The following is a 17,562-nucleotide window of genomic DNA, read 5'->3' as shown; positions in this document are numbered from 1 at the left end:
CCTGTTACCTCCAGCAACTCTAACCTTCAGTGTGAATAACTCCACCTTGTACCCCCTCCTGTATGTATAAAGGTTCCCATACACACATTGATTTTCCTATCTGCTTCCCGGCACTCTGATCAAATCTGATAGGAATTGATTTCCCCAAAATGTCCGATGGATTGAAATTCAATCAATTTTGATATTGATCAGACATGACGGAAAATATAGGTTGATCAGTGGCAGGGCAGGACCGAAGGCAGTGTCACAGTCCATAGCGCTGTACTGCATAGAACAGTGCAATGCTGCGGTTCAATTGACTTTCAATACATTCCATGCTGGAATGTATTGAAAACCAATGTGCTGTGTGGGGTTGGAATAGATTCTGATCAGAAAGGAACCAATAATTTTGACACACTTCCTAAATGCCTAATTCTAAGCAATTCTAATTCTGTATGTTTATCTCTATACCTCTTGTGTGTGCCTACATTTAAAGGACAACTGAAGTGAGAGGGATATGGAGGCTGCTGTATTTATATCCTTTTAACCACTTAAAGTGAACCAGAGACGAAGCACCCTCATGTATTTTACCATGAATATCAGTGGGAACATCAGAGAAAACACCTACCCTGCTCTCTGTTTCATCCTTCACTGCTCAGCCTGCTTCTAATTAGCCCTGATAAAATCCCGGACTGAGCATTCAGTCTGGCTTTGCTCAGGAATCATTACAGCCGAGTGTCTTCTCTGATGTCTTTTTAAGCCCAATTCTGCCCCCTTGTGGCTCTGCTATAATGACTCGGCTATAATAATTCCTAAGCAAAGGCAGACTGAATGCTCAGTCTGGGATTTTATCAGGGCTGATAACAAGCAGGCTGTGCAGTGCAGAATGAAACAGAGAGCAGGGTAGGTGTTTTCTCTTATGTTCCCACCGATAAATATGGTAAAATACATGAGGGTTTCTTCTCTGGTTCACTTTAACCACTTCCCGACCGCCCAACGCACAGAGGCGGCCGGGAAGTGGACCCCGCAAGGACCGCCACATGCACAGAGGCGGCGGTCCTTTTACGGGCATGGGCGGCGTGATTGCGTCATTCGTGACGCGATCGGCCGCCGGGGACTGGCTCCGCCCCCCTCGCGCTGTAACCCGCCAGCCGTTCGGAAGGGCTGGCGGGTTACTAGCACCCGGATCGCCGCATACAAAGTGTATAATACACTTTGTAATGTTTACAAAGTGTATTATACAGGCTGCCTCTTGCCCTGGTGGTCCCAGTGTCCGAGGGACCACCAGGGCAGGCTGCAGCCACCCTAGTCTGCACCCAAGCACACTGATTTTCCCCCCCCCTGCCCCCTGATCGCCCACAGCACCCCTCGGACCCGCCCACCCCCCAGACCCCTGTTTGCACCTAATCACCCATCAATCACTCCCTGTCACTATCTGTCAATGCTTTTTTTTTTATTAGGTCCCTAACTGCACCCTGGGGACTCCTGATCACCCCCCCAACCCTCAGATTCTCCCCAGACCCCCCCCCCCCCTGTGTACTGTATGCATCTATCCCCCCTGATCACCTGTCAATCACCCATCAATCACCCCCTGTCACTGCCACCCATCAATCAGCCCCTAGCCTGCCCCTTGCGGGCAATCTGATCACCCACCCACACCAATAGATCGCCCGCAGATCCGACATCAGATCACCTCCCAAGTGCAGTGTTTACATCTGTTCTCTACCCTAAACACCCACTAATTACCCATCAATCACCCCCTATCACCACCTGTCACTGTTACCCATCAGATCAGGCCCTAATTTGCCCCTTGCGGGCACCCAATCACCCGCCTACACGCTCAGATTGCCCTCAGACCCCCCCTTATCAATTCGCCAGTGCAATATTTACATCTGTGCTTCCCTGTAATAACCCACTGATCACCTGTCAATCACCTGTCAATCACCCCCTGTCACTGCCACGCATCAATCACCCGCTGTCACTGCCACCCATCAATCAGCCCCTAACCAGCCCCTTGCGGGCAATCTTATCACCCACCCACACCAATAGATCGCCCGCAGATCCGACATCAGATCACCTTCCAAGTGCAGTGTTTACATCTGTTCTCTACCCTAAACACCCACTAATTACCCATCAATCACCCCCTGTCACTGCTACCCATCAGATTAGACCCCTATCTGCCCCTAGGGCACTCAATCACCCGCCCACACCCTCAGACCCCAGCCCTGATCACCTCGCCAATGCATTGCTTGCATCTATTCCCCCCTCTAATCACACCTTGAGACACCCATCAATCACCTCCTGTCACCCCCTAGCACACCTACCCATCAGATCAGGCCCTAATTTGCCCCGTGTGGGCTCCTGATCACTCAGCCAAACCCTCAGATCCCCCTCAGACCCCTTCTGATCACCTCCCCAGTGCATTGATTGCATCTATTTTCCCCTCTAACCACCCCCTGAGACACCCATCAATCACCTCCTGTCACCCCCCCCCCCCCCCCTAGCACTCCTATCCATCAGATCAGGCCCAATACAACCTGTCATCTAAAAGGCCACCCTGCTTATGACCGGTTCCACAAAATTCGCCCCCTCATAGACCACCTGTCATCAAAATTTGCAGATGCTTATACCCCTGAACAGTCATTTTGAGACATTTGGTTTCCAGACTACTCACGGTTTTGGGCCCGTAAAATGCCAGGGTGGTATAGGAACCCCACAAGTGACCCCATTTTAGAAAAGACACCCCAAGGTATTCTGTTAGGTGTATGACGAGTTCATAGAAGATTTTATTTTTGTCAAAAGTTAACGGAAATTGATTTTTATTTTTTTTTTTCACAGTGTCATTTTTCACTAACTTGTGACAAAAAATAAAATCTTCTATGAACTCGCCATACACCTAACGGAATACCTTGGGGTGTCTTCTTTCTAAAATGGGGTCACTTGTGGGGTTCCTATACTGCCCTGGCATTTTAGGGGCCCTAAACCGTGAGTAATAGTCTAGAAAACAAATACCTCAAAATGACCTGTGAATAGGACGTTGGGCCCCTTAGCGCACCTAGGCTGCAAAAAAGTGTCACACGTGGTACCGCCGTACTCAGGAAAAGTAGTATAATGTGTTTTGTGGTGTATTTTTACACATACCCATGCTGGGTGGGAGAAATCTCTCTGTAAATGGACAATTGTGTGTAAAAAAAATCAAACAATTGTCATTTACAGATATATTTCTCCCACCCAGCATGGGTATGTGTAAAAATACACCCCAAAACACATTATACTACTTCTCGTGAGTACAGCAATACCACATGTGTGGCACTTTTTTGCAGCCTAACTGCGCTAAGGGGCCCAAAGTCCAATGAGGACCTTTAGGCTTTACAGGTGTGCTTACAATTTAGCACCCCCCAAAATGTCAGGACAGTAAACACACCCCACAAATGACCCCATTTTGGAAAGTAGACACTTCAAGGTATTCAGAGAGGGGCATGGTGAGTCCGTGGCAGATTTCATTTTTTTTTGTCGCAAGTTAGAAGAAATGGAAACTTTTTTTTTTTTTTTTTGTCACAAAGTGTCATTTTCCGCTTACTTGTGACAAAAAATAATATATTCTATGAACTCACTATGCCTCTCAGTGAATACTTTGGGATGTCTTCTTTCCAAAATGGGGTCATTTGGGGGGTATTTATACTATCCTGGAATTCTAGCCCCTCATGAAACATGACAGGGGTTCAGAAAAGTCAGAGATGCTGGAAAATGGGACAATTCACTTTTTGCACCATAGTTTGTAAACGCTATAACTTTTACCCAAACCAATAAATATAGGCTGAATGGGGTTTTTTTTTTATCAAAAACATGTTTGTCCACATTTTTCGCGCTGCATGTATACAGAAATTTTACTTTATTTGAAAAATGTCAGCACAGAAAGTTAAAAAAATCATTTTTTTGACAAAATTCATGTCTTTTTTGATGAATATAATAAAAAGTAAAAATCGCAGCAGCAATCAAATAGCACCAAAAGAAAGCTTTATTAGTGACAAGAAAAGGAGCCAAAATTCATTTAGGTGGTAGGTTGTATGAGCGAGCAATAAACTGTGAAAGCTGCAGTGGTCTGAATGGAGAAAAAGGCTCTGGTCCTTAAGGGGGGTAAAGCCCACGGTACTCAAGTGGTTAATGACAAGCTGACTAATAAAAACATCCTGCTAGAGCCTCTTAAAGAAAATTTGTAACGAAAAAATTCCCCTAGGGGGTACTCACATCGGGTGGGGGAAGCCTCCGGATCCTATTGAGGCTTCCCCCGTCCTCATTGGTCCCACGGCGGCGGCGAAAATCCTCCCGGAGCGGCGGCAACGTAAATATTTACCTTTTGGCTCCAGCGCAGGTGCAGTATCCGCTCCTTCCCACGAAGATAGGCGGAAATAGCAAGTCACCTGTGCAGTAGAGCGGACCCGACGGAGAGCGGCTATTTCCGCCTATCTCCGTCATAAGAGCTGCAACAGCGCCCCCGCTGGAGCCTGGAAAGGTAAATATTGAGCAGGCTGTCGGGCGGATGTTCGGAGGGCTGCAGCGAGACCCCCGTGGGACAGAGGAGAACGGGGGAAGCCGCATTAGGATCTGGAGGCTTCCCCCTCCCGAGGTGAGTACCCCCCAGGGGACTTTTTTTGGTTTTACAGTGTCTCTTTCATGGCTCCAGGACGATTTTACAAGTCAGACAGTGCTGCACGTGCAAGTGATAATAGTGAAAAAAAATCCCACCAAAGAAAAATACACCTTTTATTTCCAAATACTACGGTATATTGTCAACCATACTTGGGTATGTGTAAATGTGTGGGTTTTATGTACAGTAGCAGTGTTTATATTAAAACTATAGGGGATGAAATTGGAGAAATACTGTATTTTTTTCATTTTTTCCTTGTTTTTCCCTTTAAAATGCATAGAAAATAAAGTAATTACTGAAAACAAATATCAACCCCAAAAAGCTCAATCTGTGAAAAAAACAAGATATAGATTATTTCATTGTGGTTAGTAGTGATTAAGCTATTGGCAAATGAAAGGGATGAGCACCGAAAGGTGAAAATCGCTCTTGTCCGTTAGGGTAAGAACCCCTTCGAGGTGAAGTGGCTAAACAATACCATATATCAAATAGAAGAAAGTAACCGGCACTGCTATATCTCAATCGTTCTGGATGGGATCTTTTGAGGGTCTGATGTTCAGGGTATGCTGCCTTTGATGTGCTCAGGAAGTAGAAAAACAACCATTTATCTCATCACCATAAGAAACAAATTTCCGGCACTATCACCAGGCTAGTCTTCAATAGGTTTAATGGTATCAACAAATCTTCCATCCATTTCAAACATTGTAAGATACACTTCACATACCCAAATGATCTTGATACCATTAAACCTATTGAAGACTAGCCTGATGATAGTGCCAGAAATTTGTTTCTTATGGTGATGGGTTAAACAATACCAGTTGCCTGGCAGCCCTGCTGATCTATGTGGCTGCAGTAGTATCTGAATCACACCAGAAACAAGCATGCAGCTAATCCAGTCAAATTTGACAGTTTCAGAAACGCCTGATCTGCTGCATGCCTGTTCAGGGGCTATGGGTAAAAGGAGGCAGAGGATCAGCAGGACAGCCAGGCAACTGCTATTGCTTAGAAGGAAATAAATATGACCGCCTCCATAACCCTCTTGCTTCAGTTGTCCTTTAATCTGTACCTCCAGGGTGTAGCAATCGCTCCTCAACCCCCGCCATCATGGAAGTGTGTGTGTGGGGCTGGAGGAGGGGGATGGGCTTGGGTGAATCTGGCATGCTCCCTGTGGGTCAGGGGTCTCAAACTCGCGGGCCATTTGCGGCCCTCGATACAATATTTTGTGGCCCTCGCCGGCAAAAGCTTCCTTATAGTTCGCTTCAGTGCTCCCAAGTAATCCGCCGCATCCCCGCCGCTAAACGAGGGCTGCAGAGCCCCCAAATCGCCCGGGGGGCAATCCGCCGGCATTTCCTGGAAGGGGCAGAGCTTTCAGCTTCAGCTCTGCCCCTCCTGACCTCAATCGCCACACGGATCGCCGCCTCTCCCCGCCTCACTCTGTGAAGGAAGAGTGAGAGGGGCGGGCAGAGGCGGCGATGCGCCGCAATTGTGAAATTCCTTATGCGGCCCAGCCTCATCCTGACTTTGCCTCCTGCGGCCCCCCAGGTAAATTGAGTTTGAGACCCCTGCTGTAGGTAATACAGAGCGGTAATGTACATTATCTACTCCCAGCTGCATGACAGGTACTCTCCAATCCTCTTTATTGCAGCTCATTGCCACGCTGGGCAATGAGCTGCATGTCATGTGACAGGGACTCCGCATGGTGATTGGGTGCATAGCGCATGTAGTGCGTTTACAGTGGTAATGTGCCTATTTACATTGGCAGTGAGGCACACTTTCATGGTACCGTATGGCCCCACAGCACCGTTAACCTGCAATGCAACTTGTCTAAAACGCTGGGGTGCGATCCTAGGTTTTCAGTTGTGCGCCTGAACGGCTAGTGTGAAAGGAGCCTTGTGGCTGCACGTTTGATAGCAAATACGTTTATTATTAGTGTTGTCCGGATCATGAACGATTCGGATCTTTGATCCGAATCTATTTTGTGAGTCAAATCATCCGAATCATGAAAATTAGTGATTCGGATCGCAAAAGGGGCGGGGCCAGGAGTGACACGCCCCCCTCTCAGCGGGCAGCGGGGTCCTGGAAGCAGAGCAGAGATGGATCGCTCTGTTGGAGGGGACTGTGGGGAGGCAGCCTTGCACAGGGACAGGTAGAGGGGGCATGGGTGCCACTGCCAGATATGTGTAGAGCACACATACTGGCTATAACGTGCTGCCCATTATAGGCTGTCTGTTCTGTAGTGCTGCACAGTGACCACATTGGAAGCTTTTGGCTCAGCACAGCTCAGTAACTTTGCAGGCACTGTGATTGCAGCGCAATATGATCCTCCTAAACAGCTGCACTTTAATTCTGGGAATGCTTTCTTTCACTGTGCGACGTTTGCTTTCACAGTACACAGATGAGCATAGAGGTGAAATACATGTAAAGCATATGATTGCAGCATGTGGGTATTGTGTGCAAACAAACATTCCTGCTCTCTGCTCCTCCCTTCTCTGTCCACTCCCTGCCCTCTGTACATCTTCTCCCCTTCTCTGTGTGTCCATCCCCCTCCCCTTCTCCTGTCCTGCTATTCATTTCACCCCCTAATGCTTCGGTAGTAAAATGATCCGAGATTCGGATCAAAGATCCGGATCTCTTCAATGATCCGATTCGAATCATCCGGATCATTGAAAAGATCCGAACTTCCCATCAGTAACTGATTTCTTCTTGGTAATGGGTGCCACCTGCTGGAAATGAATGGTATTGCACTTGTGTTCTTTGGTCGTATTATATTACATTTAGAATCAGAATCACCTTTATTCGCCAAGTGCGGCGGGGACCGCACCCGGAATTTTTTGTGGACACACGGCAATTGGCATACAACATCGACATGGCACAGATAATGCTACATAGACACAACAGCAATTTTGACAGACAGTACAGCAGTTAGTGTGGATCGGTAATGCAAAATAACAACCTCACTTCAACCCGGTCCATGGAGTGATTAGGGGATGACAGTTGGGAGAGTGCATGAATTAAGTAGGACAACCGCTTGGGGAAAGAAGGAGTTTTTATGTCTGGTGGTTTTGGTGAGAATGGTCCTATAACGGCGGCCTAATGGGAGGGGGTCGAAGAAGCGGCTGCCCGGGTGAGAGGGGTCTTGAGTGATCCTGTTTGCCCTGGACCTCATTCTGGATGAATGGAGGATGTCCAGGGGTGGCAGGGGTGACCCTATAATCTTTTCAGCAGCGCTGATTACCCTCTGTAGTTTGTGCTTGTCCCTTGCGTTAGCCCCAGAGTACCAGACAATGATGGAGGAGCAAAGGACAGACTCAATGGTGGCAGAGTAGAAGCTGATCATTAGCTCCTGCGGCATTCCGAACTTCCTTAGCTGCCTGAGAAAGAACAGCCTCTGCTGGGCCTTCTTTTGAGTTACGGAGGTGTTCATTTCCCACTTCAGATTGTCTGTGATGGTGGTAGCAAGGAACCGAGCTCTGTGTACCCTGGAGACCTCGGTACTGTCAATGGAGACAAGACTGGGGGACGGAGCGTTTCTTCTGAAGTCCACGATTAGTTCTACCGTTTTTGCCGTATTTAAAACGAGTTTATTTTCCTTGCACCACCCGAGGATCCGCTCGATCTCCTTGCGATATTCCTGTTCACCATTTCCGCCTATGAGGCCTAGTATGGTGGTGTCATCCACGAACTTGATGACCTTGACAGAGTCCGCGGATGAGGTGCAGCTGTTCGTGTACAATGAGAAGAGGATCGGGGACAGCACACACCCTTGCGGGGCACCAGTGTTGGTGATTCTAGGACTGGAATAGCAGCTGCCAATCCTGACTACCTGCGACCTGTCAGTAAGGAAATCTTTGATCCAGGTGCACAGATTCGGGTCAACACCGAGTCTTACCAAGTCGTCGTACAGGATGGTCAGACAGATGGTGTTGAAAGCGGAGCTGAAGTCCAGAAGCAGGATCCTGGCGTAGGAGTTGGGTTTGTCCAGATGTTCCATGATGTGAGCTAGACTGATGTTAATAGCATCCTCGACGGACCGGTTAGCCCTGTATGCGAATTGCAGGGGGTCCGTTTTGGTGGCGGTGTGCCCCTTTAGATAGGAGAGAACCAGTCTTTCGAAGGTTTTCATGATAATTGGCGTTAAGGCCACCGGTCTGTAGTTGTTTAGATCTGAGGCACCTGGCTTCTTGGGGACCGGTATGATGTTAGCTTTCTTGAAGCAGGAAGGGACCTTGCTCATTGTCAGGGATTTGCTGAAGATTGAAGTGAGGATCGGGGCTAGCTGGCTTGCACAGGTTTTTAGGCAGGTCGGGGATATGCCGTCCGGGCCTAGAGCCTTCCTGGGGTTGAGCTTCTGGAGGTGCAGTAGTACGTCAGCCTCCCGGACGATTACCGGTGTCTGGGGGGCAGTGGCAGCATGGGGAGATGTGGCGGAAGGCTCCCTGGGTGAGGGTAGGGGTACTTGGTACCCGGAGTGGGTGGGTTGGTGCTCGAACCTGCAATAGAATTTGTTGAGCTCGTCTGCTAGTGCAATGCTAGGAAGAGTGTGTTGGTAAGGGGGCTTGAAATTAGTGGCTGCCCTAAGGCCTTTCCAGACGTCTCGTGGATTGTTGGACTGCAGGTCCTGTCTTAGTTTGTTTGCGTAGTCTCGCTTTGCTACTTTCAGCTCTCGATTCAAGGAGTTCCTGGCTTCCCTGAACTCCTCTGGGGTGCCGGATTTGTGAGCTTCCTCTTTGATTTTCCGTAGGTGGCGTAACCTGCCATTAAACCAGGGTTTATTGTTTGGGAAGACTTTGACGTTCGACGTTGGGATGCAGGTCTCCTCACAGAAGCGGATATAGGAGGTGACATTCTCCGTCCATTCATCTAGGCAGGGAGCTTCCAGGACCGACCAGTCAGTGCTGTCGAAGCAGGCTTGTAGGTGACCCTTGGCTTCCTCAGTCCACTTTTTTACCGTCCTGACAGTCGGCTTTGAGGTTTGAAGGAGCCTTCTGTAGGTTGGGACCAGGTGTATTAGGCAGTGGTCGGAGTTGCCTAGGGCAGCTCGGCGGGTAGCCTTGTACGCATCTTTGAGGACCGTGTAGCAATGGTCTAGAGTGTTTTGGTTCCTGGTAGGGCAGGTGACGTGTTGCTTGTATCGAGGCAGCTCCTGGCGGATGTTCGCCCTATTAAAGTCCCCTAAGATGATGAAGAGGGAGTCCGGGAGGGAGGTCTCCCACAATGTTATGGTGTCGCTGATAGTGCGCAGGGCGTTCTTGGTGTCCGCATCTGGGGGGATGTAGGCACCTGCTAGGACATAGGAGGTGAACTCCCTTGGCGAGTACTGAGGCCTGCAGTTGATAAGTAGAAGCTCAGCATCAGGAGAGCAACTTTTGTGCAAGATGGTTTACATGTGTATGTTTTTACCTGGCGGACACCTTCTTAAAGTGAACCCAAGGTGAAAATAAACTGATAAGATAAACAATTGTATTTATCCTTCTACTCCTTAAAATGGCTTTTTAGAGATCCCCTGGTTTTATTTTTTATATTTAAACATTTACAAAGTATGGTAGATTGAATGTTTTATTCTCTCTGCTCAATGGCAGTCAATTAAGTGTCTCTGAGGTAAAATACATGAACTGTCGACCTTTTTCTATCTCCCCCTGCTCCCAGAAGTTGTTTTCTGCCAGGAAAACGTTTATGGCTGTAATTTGCTCATCATTGATGTTTACTATATTGCTTATCACAGGCAGTACAGGCGGTCGCTTGGAGCGGCGGGGGGAAGGGGCGAGACACGGGCAGAGGGACTGCGGCTGCCCGCTGCTGCTACTACCTCCTGTGCCCGTCATGTCTGTGACAAGTTTGTTTACATGCGCCCCATGTTCATGTGGTCCGCTGCCGCTGCCTCTATGCACGCCTGGCCTGGGAAGGTCTCAGCCAATAGATGCTGGCAAACCGTATTCTACACTGCTCCTTCTGCTGTCAGCTACCACCTCCTTCTCCTCTAGTCTCCAGGCCAGCCCCCCCTCTATTATCAGCAGCTGCACGGGTACTTTGTTTACCTGCCTCTAACTTCGCCTCCCGCCTGAAAGCAAGCGTGGCTCTCGTCTTGCCAGAGCGCCTTATCAGACACTGTGGCCCCCCCCAGTTAAGAGCCCTGCGTGCGAACCCCAAACACCCGCCCACCCGCCCCTCCAAGCACGTGGGTGGCTCGTGGCTGACAGAGTAAATTGTTAATACATGTCCATTTTGGGGATTATCGGATGTTCATCAAATGTGATTTGATGCTCCTATTTAAAGGGAACCTTAAAGTGAACCTGAGGTAATTTTTTTTTATATGGAGGCTGCCATATGTATTTTCCTTTTAAGCCAATACCAGTTGCCTGGCTATCCTGCTGATCCTCTGCCTCTAATACTTTTAGCCATAGACCTTGAACAAGCATGCAGCAGATCAGGCGTTTCTGCCAATATTGTCAGCTTTGAATAGATCAGCAGGGCTGCCAGGCAACTGGTGTTGTTGTTTAAAAGGAAAAAAAAAAATATGGCAGTCTCCATATCCTTCTCCCCTCGGGTTCATTTTAAGTGACATGATTAGGTAGACATCTGTGTATGTACAGTGCTAAGCAAACAAATATCTATGCTGTGTTCCTTTTCTTCTTTCTCTGCCTGAAAGAAGTTGGGTTTTTCTCTTTGGTGATTCTTGTAAGGGCCAAGAATACGTAGGTGAGAAGTAGGGAGAGACTGGGAGGCCAGTGGTGCAGCCCATGGCCCGCTTCATCAGGTCAATACAAAATGCCTTGATAGCATAGGGGATAGTGTAGGCCGCCTCTAATACGCTAATGGTATTAAAGGCGCCTACACTCTATCATTTTGTATTGACCCGAGGAAGCAGGCCATGACCTGTGAAACGTATTGTCAGATTGCTTTTTGAATAAAAACTTTTTTTTTCCAGTTGAACTGGTGTCCATATCTTCTGGAGAGGTAAGCAATTACCTCCCTTTTTATTAATTTTTTATTTGTATTTAAAAATACTAAAATATAACACACATTGGGTGCCTCCATCCTACCCATTATCTGCCTGAAAGAATTAATATTCAGCTATAAAAACAGGGAACACCAAGTGCCCCAATAGTGTAATTCGTACTGGACAAGGTGGCAATAAGTTTGTATTGCTAGATACTCACAAGTCAGGGTCACCAACAGGCAACCACTGTAAAGGCAGGTAGGAATTTTTTCCTGACCCCATTTAGGATTAAGAAGTCGCTCTCTGTAGACAGGAAGAAAGGGCAGCAACCCTCCACCAAGGGTGGACTCAAAATTGTATACAATGAACAGAGGTGCCAAAAGTATAAGATTAGATTAAATGAGCTTAAAAACCAATTTAAATGGCAAATATAGGGGAGGAGTATCAAACAATCTGCACAAGGATTCAAGTTAAGCGCCTCCGTGACAGAGGCGCTTAACTTGAATCCTTGTCCCTATATTGCCTGATGAAGCAGGGTTGAACCTGCGAAACGCGTTGCATTTCTTCTTGGAGTTCCTAATAAATGTGTTTGACTGTCTGAATCGCAGTCGTTGTCGTGTCTGCTTGAGGGAGGTAAGACCACCACTTCCTCCTTCAATTTTGCCATTTAAATTGGTTTTTAAGCTCATTTATTCTAATCTTATACTTTTGGCACCTCTGTTCATTGTATATAATATTCAGCTATGCAAGTGATTCTATGCAGTCTGGACCCAGTCAGACTATAGCGTAACCATCACGGATAAGAAACTACAGCCATAAAACACTTTCCTGGCAGAGATCAGTTTCTGTGAGCACGAAATAGATTAAAAAAAGTCAATAGTTCATATATTTTAGATCTCTGAGATAAGGGGCAGCCTGTGTCATTGAGGGGAGACAAATAATAAATCAACTTTTTTTTAAAGATTTTTTTTAACATGGAATAAAACGGTGGGGTAGATTTTTGGAGTAGGATAGATAGAATTGTGTACCTCATCAGTATATTTTCACTTAAAGTGAACCTCCAGACTATATTACCTATCTTTTAATTAACATAACTAATGTAACTTAATGACAGTATGTTTGTTTAGGCTGGAGTCCCTCTTTAAGGTTCACTTTAAAGTGAACCTCCGGACTAAAAATCTACTCAGCAGAACTGAAAAGTCTTGGTGTTTCTTTAACAGTTTCACAGCATCAGAACTTTGTTTTTCTTACCACAGCATCATTTTTAGCTGCATTTTTAGCTAAGCTCCACCCATCAAAGAAAATACCCGGGCTTTTTTCCCCTGATGCTGTGCAAAGCATGATGGGATTTCCTACGTTGTTGTTCACGTTGCCTAGCAACTGGGAGGGGTGATCAGCACACAGGACAGTTGGAACTGTGTCTCATGCTCCTTGTCACCTCCTTTCAACCAAAAAGATGGCTGCCCTCATGAAATCACAAACATTTGCCTGTTCTTTTAAAACAGGGTGGGTAAGAGATTATATTACCTATCTATATTAATTAACATAACTAATGTAACTTAATGACAGTATGTTTGTTTAGGCTGGAGTTCCTCTTGAGCAAAGTTGGGCTTGGGGGAAGTAAGTGACCAGCAGTTCTTTGTTTCTCTTCTGCAGAGAACGTGTAGCATCTGCATGATGCTCCTCCCCAACCCGTGCAGTTACTCCTGCCACCAACGCATCCATCAGCACAAATCGCCATTCACGTGTCCTGAGTGTGGCGCCATCTGCAGGTCAGCTCACTTCCAGACGCATGTCAGCAAAAACTGCCTGCACTACACCCGCAGGGTCGGCTTCCGGTAAGTTTATGTAACACAGAATTGCTGTTCTGGGGCTCGTCCCGTCACAGAGAGAGAGACTGTGGCAAAAATATTTTTTATGCAGGAGATCTGGACTGATTACTGTAATTTTTGGGACTTTAAGACTTGCTTTTTCTCCCCAAAAGTGGGGGCAAATCACCCCGTCTTATAATTCAAATGCAGGGAGTTCCTGACTTGTGACTGCCTGCCAATACAAACCTACAACCCGCTGCAATGTCGGGGACTCCCTGTACTGTGCCCATGCAGAGGAGGACACGGGGGCAAAAGGAGGATACAGGGGGACACAGGGGCATAGAGGCAGACACATGGGGGACACAGGAGGACACAAGAGGTACAAGGGGGCATAATCCACAAGATGCCCCTTCACCATGGATGCACCAGGTTAAGTACAATGAATGCTACACGTTTTACCCTAGCAACATTTGCTTTACTTGCTGATTAAGTAACTAACTGTTGCCAGTGCATGGCATTCTTACAGCAGTTTAAAGAGAAACCGTAACCAAGAATTGAACTTCATCCCAGTCAGTAGCTGATACCCCCTTTCCCATGAGAAATCTATTCCTTCTCACAAACGGATCATCAGGGGGCTCTGTACGGCTGATATTGTGGTGAAACCCCTCCCACAGTGGGATGTCAGGACCATGGTCCTGGCAGTTTCCTGTCTGTAAACCTTGTTGCATTGTGGGAAATAACACCTGTTTACAACGGTTTCCAACTGCAAAAAAGCAAGCAGCAGCTACTTCCAGTGACACTGCCTTCCTGGACTTGCTGTGCTGCTTCCTAATCCCTCCTACACACGAGTATTGCGTCCTACAAGGATCAGGACTGCATCCCTCGGGAGACAATTAGGACAGTGTTTCTGAACATTTTATAGGTATGAACCCCTTGTAAAACCCTATACTCGCCAAGTACCCCCTATCATAGTAAACCTTATCACACGTACCCCTTGACAAATATATATTTACATGATAATTGGTTCTAAGCGATTTTTAAGCATTTACTATTGCTTTATTTAGCTAAAATACTAATTTGGTGTTTAAATAAGATGTATAATTTTCTAAAACTCTAAATTTGTAATTCTTAGTTAAGTATATGAAGCCTGAGAACCCCCTGGAACCATCAGAAGTACCCCCTGGGGTACGCATACCACATGTTTGGACACGTTCTGTACAGAAGCATCACTAGTCTAGATGCTGGTGACCCCTCTCTTGCTTTGAAGTGGAGGTGAGGGATAATGCACCAAGCTACAGAGCAAGTTCTGGCGGGCAGGGCGAGAAGAGCAAGGTACAGGGGGCAGATGTTGGGTCATTAGGTGGCATCGGCACTAGGAGGGTGGCGTTACATACCAATATACAGCAATATGTAGTTATAAGACGCATTTCTGATGCTGGCACCAGGATAATTGACTTAAAAACGGGTAATGCTGAAATCCCAGCAACTGGTGGGTTATGAGGGCAGAACCAGTAGTTGTCAACACAAAATAATGTTCAGCTCTTTGGCATAAAGGGTGTCTCACCCAATGAGCAGGGTAATCACTTGTAACAGACTGATATATGTAGTGCTTTAACTTCTAAGAAGACATTTTGTTGAGCAAAACTGCCAGTCATCTTCGATCTGGAATTTTTCCAATTTAGGTTTAACCTCCCGGGCGGTACGCAGTTTCAGAGGCTGCGTCCGCGGGAGGATTTTTTAAAAATAAAATTAGATTTAAATGCTTAAGCTAGCACTTCGCTAGCTAAATATGCCCCCCAAGTCCCCCAGCACCGCTCTGATCCCCCCGATCGCCGCCAGCAATATTTATCCATCCGCGATCCCGCGAGAGCCTTAGCTTCAGTCGTCGCTATGGCGGTGATCGGACATGACGTCATCGATGTCATGACGTCATGCGCAGTCCCGATCCTCCCCATAGCGAAGCCTGGAGCTGATTGGGAGGCTGCGCCATCGAGGATCCCTGGGGGTACGTATAACGGTGGCGATCGGGGGAGAGCAGTGGGACTTGGGGGGCATATTTAGCTAGCGAAGTGCTAGCTTAAGCATTTAAATCAAGTTTTATTTTAAAAAATCCTCCGGGGGCCATGTGATCCTCTCCGGTGGCTGTCCCGAGCTAAGGTCAGACTTACCGCCGGGGAGGTTATAAAAAAAAATCTCTATCAACTTTATAAAAAAGAATCTTCAATCATTCATAGTTCATACATCAAGGCAACAGTATCAGAATATTGACCTGTATGTTTCTTGTGTCTTCGCAGGTGTATGCACTGCAATGTGGTCTACTCAGAAATAGCCGCATTAAAGTGCCACATTCAAGGATCTCATTGTGAAGTCTTCTACAAGTGCCCCATCTGTCCCATGGCATTTAAATCTGCGCCCAGCACCCACTCTCATGCGTATACCCAGCACCCGGGGGTGAAGATAGGAGAGCCCAGGTACGTAGGGTGCACCTTTCTTCCCCACTGAGCAAGGGGGAATCTAGCCAGTACCAACAGTCACTGGGGAACATTTATCAAAGCAAGTGCAAGAGATTTTCAGCCAAACTGATGCAAAACTGGGGCAGATGCCTACATCAAGGATTCTGATTGGCCGCCATGAGCAACTACCTCCATTTTTTTATTTTTTTTAATCTTTATTTTTCAAAAAATATTTTCCATATCCTATTATTCACATATTTACACCAATCAGTAACAAAACTATACATATTACCACTGCTAAAATTCCAACTTGGGGTAAGTCAGCTCGGAAAGTGCACATTGCTTCTTTATCCTAGTTTCATATCTGAGAACTCAATTAACCCCAATCTATGCTGCCCATGTAGCTTTAGGCCAGGTTCTATTCTCCGGAACCACTGCGCAGAGGCGGGACAAGGTCCTCCAGCACACAAGGCTGAGACACTGAGAAGGCTGAGAAAGTGCGCCCCTCCATCCCTCCTACGCCAGCCGTCACACACTGATTGCTATTAGACTCATGGTACGTACACACCTGCGATAACGATCGTTCGTTAGGAACGATAGTTCCGCGATGAACGATAGTTGGCCGAGCAGAGCAGTAAATGCAAATTAGGCAACTGAGAATGTAGCGCAGCGATTGTTATTGCAGAAACGAACGATCAGTGAAGAATGGTTGCGTGCGCACACGGATATGACGTAATTAATGTTTTACAAAACATTTGGATTAACAGCAAGATTGATGGTTTTTTTTTTCAAAATTCTCACAGAACGGTCGTTACCAAACACAATACACTGGAAATACGTAGGTTCCATCTAATATGCGCAGTTGCGCACTACATTCTGTAACGGTCGTTCTCGCACGATTGCTGTACACACCTTTCTTTAACAGCGATGATCGCGCGATAGGATCCAACTTGTTGGAAAATTCGCTCGTGCAATGATTGCACTTTCCTCGCTCTCCTTAACGATCGTTTCTGATCGTGACGGAAATAACTTTATGCAATTGTCGGACGAGCGATCGTTAATTGGTGTTTACGAACGATCGTTATTGCAAGTGTGTACGCAGCATAAGAGGCGCACCAGGGCCCCCAACCTCTTAATCTCTAATTATCTGGCTTGCAGTCACTGCCATGTATCTCCTTTTCTTATTTCTCTCTGCTTCAAACACAATAGGGGAATGATAGCTGAGTGAGTTGTGCGCCCCTCCTACACTGCGCCCCGAGGCTGGAGCCTCTCTCGCCTCGGCCCGGCCCTGCCACTACGTCATCCATTCCATATACCCCATCTTCCATCCAATCACCACCATTTGCTACATTTTTTTTAACCAGTTTTGCTCCCATTTACCTGCATTAGATTTGCTGAATCTACCTTGTTGCTTGTACTTGTTTATTGCATATTATTATTATTGTATCCTACTAATATAATAAATGGGAAAGTTCGGATGTTTGGATGTTTGTTACTCGATCACGCAAAAACGGCTGAACGGATTTGAATGAAATTTGGCACACACATAGCACATTACCTGGAATAAAGTATAGGATACTTTTTATTCCCATAACCAAAAAGAGACAAATACAAATTTCACTGGAAAATGTAAACTGCAGCCATACACTGTTACACTGGAGGTGTGTTTAGCTTCTAAGGGTAGAATGGTTAATTTGCATATATTCAGCAGTGATGCTCTGGGAGACATCTCAAGCT

General features: G+C 46.7%; 1 protein-coding gene across 1 annotated transcript in view; it reads left to right on the top strand.

Moving 5' to 3' along the window:
* Positions 1 to 17,562, top strand: part of ZNF532 (zinc finger protein 532) — an 84,360-nt gene that overhangs the window by 21,684 nt on the left and 45,114 nt on the right. Inside the window, exons 3-4 of the mRNA XM_068251269.1 lie at positions 13,218 to 13,399; positions 15,667 to 15,843. Coding sequence (XP_068107370.1) covers positions 13,218 to 13,399; positions 15,667 to 15,843 — 359 coding nt within the window. The remainder of the gene's footprint in view (positions 1 to 13,217; positions 13,400 to 15,666; positions 15,844 to 17,562) is intronic.

This window comes from Hyperolius riggenbachi, chromosome 1 (assembly GCF_040937935.1).
Source record: "Hyperolius riggenbachi isolate aHypRig1 chromosome 1, aHypRig1.pri, whole genome shotgun sequence".
Classification (NCBI taxonomy): domain Eukaryota; kingdom Metazoa; phylum Chordata; class Amphibia; order Anura; family Hyperoliidae; genus Hyperolius; species Hyperolius riggenbachi.
The sequence above is the reverse complement of the archived record's forward strand: the minus strand, read 5'-3'. Positions and strand labels throughout refer to the sequence as shown.